The sequence below is a fragment of the Lepisma saccharinum genome, chromosome 10 (genome assembly GCF_977018435.1).
Source record: "Lepisma saccharinum chromosome 10, izLepSacc3.1, whole genome shotgun sequence".
Lineage (NCBI taxonomy): Eukaryota > Metazoa > Arthropoda > Insecta > Zygentoma > Lepismatidae > Lepisma > Lepisma saccharinum.
The window spans coordinates 20801500-20808878 of NC_139238.1; the positions used below are offsets into that span (position 1 = coordinate 20801500).

The 7379-nt window shown below is 36.2% G+C and overlaps 1 protein-coding gene across 4 annotated transcripts in view; it reads right to left on the bottom strand.

Annotated features, from left to right (window-relative positions):
* LOC145993811 (protein ABHD18) overlaps window positions 1–7092 on the bottom strand; it is a 41500-nt gene extending 34408 nt beyond the window's left edge. For 2 of the 4 annotated variants that reach the window (XR_014442291.1, XM_083129635.1), the window contains exons 1-2: window positions 7008–7092; window positions 645–751 (exon numbers count right to left, since the gene is read on the bottom strand). Coding sequence is in view for 3 of the 4 variants with exons in the window: in XM_083129635.1 (XP_082985761.1) it covers window positions 645–733 (89 nt within the window). In the remaining variant the exon portion in view is untranslated. Of the gene's footprint in view, window positions 1–644; window positions 752–6743; window positions 6778–6936 lie in introns of those variants that run through there. The other 2 variants (XM_083129636.1, XM_083129637.1) reach the window with 2 other exon arrangements.
* Between the last annotated feature and the right edge of the window lie 287 nt (window positions 7093–7379).

The following is a 7379-nucleotide window of genomic DNA, read 5'->3' on the forward strand; positions in this document are numbered from 1 at the left end:
TCTAAGGCAAAGAGTTCTACTACAATTTTTATGTACATGACTGCACCTTTGAAAAATGTGTACCTGGAAATTTTCTATAGACTGAGGCCTACAGGCAGAAGAGGCTACCACCCACTAAGGCAGAATTCACACCGAAGGGACAAACAAGGTGACATGTGTCCCTTGAAGATTTCACCAAGCGAACGAACCCTTGTATAGCCTGCCATGCTGCTACGGTGTGAAATGATGCTGCTGATTGGCTCGTTCACAAGCAGCATGTGTTGTGTGTTGCTTGTCTCTGCTATGAATTCTCCCTAAATATTAAAATATGCAAAAATACGATGTCATCAGAAAAACAAACCTACATTCATTCACCTATCGATTCTGGGGACTTACTGCCACCAAGTCTTCGAAATTGAAAGGTGAATAATGTTTTTTCTTCTGCAAATTACACAGAAGTATTGTCTATTTGTGTAAGAAGTGGATGTTTTGGATTATTTTGCCCATTTTGTTTGGTGCTGACTTTTCAGCTGTTAATGCCTGCTTACCTGCCTAATTAAGTTAATATAAATGTTTGCTTCAGCGGCATGTATACATGATCCATATTTCATTACAAACCTTAACTTCAGTTTCGATTATGCTAATTATGTGCAAAGTGAACATACCTTTTTAAATTTTCAGGTTTTCCCCATCCTTTTGCAAAGAATTTGGACAACAGTATACTATGGTAAACTTGATCAAGGCGGCTTGGCATTGCGATCTTGTAGAAAATCTGTAACAGAAAGATAAGGAGTTAAAGATTATGCACTCCAAACATTCAGAGAAAAAAATCCACCACAATGAATAGTTAATGATGGTGCTTGATTTTTCATCTTGATTTTTATTTGCGGTGCCTTGCTTATTAAAAGTTAGTTAATTTTACTCGTTCATATGGGGAATCACATAAAAATGGCCAAATATGTCTTAACAAAGTACTTTAATTTGGTTTCCTTAATATGAATTTATATCAAAAATCAAAAAATATATATGGTCACAGAAATCCTAACCCACTTATTACACACTGCATTCTTTGAAGTTCATGTCACAATATGAAATAGTATTAATTTTAGTTAAAATTTTTAAAACTTCACATGTACTCAAGGGCATACCATTTGTACGTGGTTTAAACTTAAAAAAAGAATAAAAATAACACCATGGAAGTGCTATGTAAAGCCCTGCACGTTAGATGGTAATATATTAGATTTCTACTAGTCCTATTTAATATATAATTATGTATAATATACAATTTGGTATAATATACAATTTGTCACAACTGCAAAGAAGAAAAGATATACATCCCTACACTACTAGGAACAACAGTCGTATTAATATACCCTATCATAGACTCTCGAAATCCTTGAACAGTTATGAAGCTCTACAATTAAGACTATAAGCTACCTCCTGAAGTGACAAATACGCCTATGAATATTTAAACATAGCTGTATGACTGGTTATTTGCTACACCATTTTACTCAATTCATGATTATTTTCAAAATTAAAAATGTATTTCAATGCAAACCTTAAAAAAAAAAAACCTAAAAAAAAAACTTTGTATTATTTTCATGTATTTCATATGTATTTTGTTTCTTGACGTCGTCTATTGCTGTGTACAAGCTTAATGACTATAAAATATTATTATTATTATACTGAGGAAGCCTGACTGATCAAGTTGGGGCAAGCCTACCTTCAGGAGAGCTAACCTGGGTTAATCATGCAATCAGGATTGGATTTTGAAATATTGCTGCTCTTAGGTAGAGTGACCAGACGTCCTCTTTTATCCGGACATGTCCTCCTTTTCAGGTGTCTGTCCGGTGTCCGGGCAGATTTTTTAAGAATCTGTAAATGTCCTCCTTTTTTTTTGGAGAAATGCTTCCACCCATAACGATCAACCAGGTGTTATTTGACATGTAAAGCATATCACTTGAGGCGCGATAAGTATTCTAGCAATGCTCATTGAGCACCTGGGAGCTCAACCACTATAATTTTGTCCAAATGAGCCTTCAACACATCCCAGACTGCAGTTCCTTTTCGAATCATACAACGTGGCACAGAAACGCGTAATGAGAAATTTGATTATTAAGTAATATTTACATTTATGAAATACCAAAGTGCCAGCCTCCGTGGCGGAGTGGTTAGCACACAGCGCTATGATGCAAAAGTTCCCTGGTTCGAATCCCGGAACTGGAAACAGTGGCGGATCCAGAAGTTACAGTTGGTAGGGGCAAATTTCAGTTTGTATCTCACCCCACAGAAAATCAATTCCAACCTACAGTTGCACTAGTCTATACAAAGGAGAACAAGTACTATAAACAGGAACAATATTGTTTTGTAAAAATGGGGATCCAGAGCTGGAATAGATTGTTATATGTTGGAAGAAGCACATTTTATATATTTATGAAATTAATGGTAATGGCAAATGTGCTGCAATTTTTTTTGCGGTGTCCTTTTTTTGTGTCTCTGTCCTCCTTTTTTGCCATGCCCTGTCCTCCTTATTGAATGTATATGTCTGGTCACCTTACTCTTAGGGCAATGTCAAGATGCCACCACCGTCAAGTATACTGTGAATTGTGTTCAATGAATTCCAGGCAAAACTTCAAGAAAGCTTTCTCCTGGTAAAGATCAGAAACTGTGGTAAGAATTTTCAATACTGGATCCCTCCCCGATTTTTGTAATATTTAGCATACTCACTAATTGAGGGCTCCTAATCACGAATTTGAAGTTAAAATTTGGGGGTCACGTATAGAAATTGCAAAATAAGCTAAATTGAGTGAGAAAATTTTGCTGTAACAGTGCTACGAAACTAACATTTTTTACCGGTCTGTGATTGCAATTGGCCCACGAAGTATTCACGGATAGGCAAACATAGTTAAAATTTGGGGTCTTAAAACCATGCACGGGTAGCCGCACAAACCATTCATGGATAGCCCCAAACCATTCACACTAAGGTTAGGTTATGGAAGCATAGATAAAATTTGGGGTCGTAGTAATATCAGGAATATATAAATTTCGTTCTAAAATGTAAAATATTGCAATAACCATTGTTTTCGTTGAGAAATCCAGGGTTTCTGTTCCTATTGCAGACCACTCAATTTCGCTTATTATGCAAATTCTACACGTGACCCCCACAATTTTAACTTCAAATTCGTGATTAGGAGGCCTCAATTAGTGAGTACGTGAAATATTACAAAAATCGGGGAGGGGTTCGGTATTGTAAATTCGCTCCGAAACTGTCAACAGTAACTCTACTTCTCCCACCAGATGGAGAGAACACAGTTTGGGGCTAGGGTTATGACATTGACATTTTTCGGTTTAGTATAAAATAAATTATATGAGTAAGTAGTATCGTATTAAAACCACACACATACAAATTACAATAATTAGACTTTCAATGGTTGGCAAAATGGCAGAGTGTTTTTTTTTTTTGTTTTTTTTGCATTTATTGCAATTCTGCCGTTAATTCGAACATATTGATAAGATTAGTTGGACGAAATATCACTGATTACCACTCTTATCATTTCAATTAACAATTTTTAAAACTATCCTACTAAAAACAGCCCAAAATAATTGTTGGGTCATATGACATTGTTTATAACATGAATGTTACATTACAAATTGAAGATAGAATAAAAAAAGGGGGGGATTAAGGATAGATTCCACATACAACAAGAAACGTGTGAGTTCCTATTGTAACATTGGTTCCAGTTGCTGTACGCACAAATGAAACTGCTTTCTTAAAACAGGTTGCATAAATATGCCTATGCACAATATTTGAAATGTCCAAACAACACGCAGATATCAACTTTTAATTTAGGATGCAACTACTGTCACCATGCAGTGAGACTAGCAGATGGAGCTGACCAGCATTTTTTTAAGTAAGTACTTAGCTATTATGTTTCACATATTGCCAATTTTTGGTAAGACTGCAGAATATGGGCTGCTTAGGAGGAACGCAGTTCCTAATTTTATGGTAATGGTTTGAAGTTAGTAATCGTGAAAAGTAACTTTCAAGGTGCGGAAATGTGTAATTTTTGATAAAAAATGAGAAATACGAGTTCAGGATGGGCACTCTTGAAATCGTGACACTGACAAAATCTAGTGAAAGCAAAAAAATGCCTACATTATTCGGTAGCTAGGTTTAGTTCTCTTAGCCTAAATAATAATTTGTCATTGTATTTATGCTAATGAAACCTAACCTAACAGGCCTAACCTAACCTTGTAGGCATTCCTCATCGAAATAATGAAAGAAACTGTGCATAAACAATATAGACGCGAACGAATGGAGAAATGCATAGCTTTTAGTAGCATGAAAAACATTTTTCATTGTAGTATAAATAATAATTTGTCATTTTATTTATGCTAATGAAACCTAACCTAACAGGCCTAACCTAACCTTATTCCTCGTCAAAATAATGAAAGAAACTGTGCGTAAACAATATGGATGCAAACCAATGGAGAAATGAGCAGAGAAATGCATTGCTTTTAGCAGCAGGAAAAACTTTTTTTCACACAAAAATATAATAATAATCAGAGAAATAAAACCGGAAAACGGAAGCAGAATGTACGTACCTTCAGGGGATAAAAATTTTGTTCGTCTATGTAGAGAAAAAAAGCAGCCCATGTTCTGAAGTGAGACCCAATTTTTTTGTAAAATTACTCACACTAATAATAAAGTGTAACTTGAAAATATAAAGATGCATATTACCATAGTGCAGTTAATCTATTTGACATTAACAGTTTCATACATCGGATATTTTGTCTTTCTCGTGGTTAGTACTTACCAATTATGTATCATGGAACATAGTGGAAGGTGCCATTATGCTTTTTGCACGAAAACAACACTTTTTCTGCTAAAATAAACCATTTTCCTTAATGCTACGGAAAGCACGTCACGGTGCGATATAACTTGCTTTGCGAATGGTAACGCTTCTTTTGTTTTCGAATATCAATGTTTCCAACTCTATTGTGCATGAAAGTTGTAAAAAACCGGGGATCACGTCTGGAAATTGTACATTTTGATGAAACATTGTTCGTTAGCCCCAAAAACCATCCACGGGTAGCCCCAAAAACCATCCACGGGTAGCCCCACAAACCATCGACGTTAGCCCCAAAAACCATCCATGGGTAGCCCCACGAACCATTCACATGAGGTTAGGTTAGGCCTGTTAGGTTAGGTTCCATTAGCATCCATTTCACCCCTAAATTCATGGAAAAACCATTTTCCTTTCTTGACAAAAAACTGCACATTTCTCGAAGAAAAAGAAAATGCACGTTTCTCGAAAAAATCTCACGTTTGGAAACCCTGATTCCACTAGCGAGATCGCGTGACTTCCGACGCTAGAGCCATCTGCAGGTACATCTTGGACACAATGGCATGATGTTGTCGATTTTCACAAAATGCGCAATATTATTACATGAAAAGTGATTATTTATTGTTCTGCTGCATTGTACGATGAAGTTTTAGGAAGAATATATATCGACGAAGATTGTAAAACTTGGAGAAACTCATTTCCGTAAGTAGTTTCTTGTGTAAAATGTGTCTCCGATGTATGAAACTGTTACCGATTTGACGTACCGGTAAAGGTTTACTATCCGTCGGATACCTATAAATTCTGAGTTTCGTCAATTTTTGACATTCATACTTACCTATCTGCTTCGCGGAACATTCCGCGAATGGTTTTTGGGGCTATCCATCCTGGAATCGGTGCAAAATTTAAAGAAAAAAATTATTTTCGTTTGAAATTTTTGACTCAAATTTCCCACCGATTCCGGGCTCCACCCCTAGGGTAATTGACTTACCGCCCCCCAACCGCTAACGTGGACCCGCCTCCGCTCCGGCTCCCCGGCTTTTTCTATAGACTCCCTGTTAAAGGCATGTTAGAAATTGGCCGGAGTCACCTGCCCCAAACTTTTAAATTTGAAGAAATCCGTTTCCAGGATATGGAAAACTTACCTGAATTTCACACAAAACACCTTCCCGATGTTAGACAATACTACAGAAACTTATTACGGTAAGTAGTTTCTTCTGTAGAAATGAAGAAATCTGTCCCACGGATAGTAAACAAGTACCGACTTACCTACATGGCTACACATGTAATTTATAATGGATTATTTTTTAGAGAGGAACACGGGACATAACTGCCAAAAGCAGCAGAGAATGAAATAAATATGTTTATAAAAGAAATCCTCATACAGTAATGAACACGGAGACCTGGTGAAAATAGCACAAAAGCTGTTTACCACCTGAAGAAGATAGTCACCCTGTTTAATTTCTTAATTGGGCAAATTTTCAAACTGTTGAAGAGCAAACTGTGTATTATACAGAGTAGTTTATTTAAATTGAAAATAATCAGAAGTCTGCAGTTTTCTACAGAAATATCACACCTAACATCCAAGGCATGCTTTGTCACTGCACTTGTACTGAACTAGAGCGCCTTGATCTGCGAGACAAATATAAAATAATTTCCTTATGTGTGGTAGAGTTTGAATTGTAAGCAACAGGATACAACCATTTAAAGCACATAATTTTACTGAAACCTTATGCAAACTTGCAAAGATTAATGGACTTAAAATTGTTACGTCCCTAATTTATTAGACCACACTTTCAAACATTTGTGTTAAATTCACTATATGCTCAGATAGACGAATTGTTACCGGACCTACAAGAGTTTAAAGTGTGCTCCAAACCGCTTCACTATCGAGACTCCGACGGGAATCAAACTTGGGACCCCTCGATTACACGGAACAAAGTTTATTCAATGAATACGGATTTTAACATCCATCACTTACTATCACGAAGACATCATATGTAAGAAGCTTAACAATTTAAGCTAATTCATACTGTACATAAGCTTGATATACGTAAATTATAAGTAAAAACATAAGTTTTCGGTATATACGTTACATAAACTATGTACTGACTTGTTGTTGGAAAAATAATTCCTTAGATGTTGATAAATTATATATAGTTGCTATGTCATATCAGTAGTTACCTATAAATTAGGCCCTACAAAAATTATCTACATTCGACACTGCAAAAATTTTTGACCTTTCTTGCTCTTTCTTCTTAATGTAAACAGCCACTTGAGACATGTGTTTCGGGTTTCCCCTTTCCTCAATTTCATTGGATCGTAAACATATGTTAGTACTTGATTGGTCTTCTGCTAATCCGAACAAGCACAGTAAGCACGTAAAAGATTGCAGCCAAGAAAAATAATTGACAGCTACACAGCGTAAATCCAGTGTAGCAAGCTAGTATGGAGGGGTCCCACTTATTGCACAACATTTGAGCAACAATGTGTTCTGACGTCACGGGAGTACACTTTTTAATTTTAGGCTAGATGCCTACGTTGTCAGATTAGGCT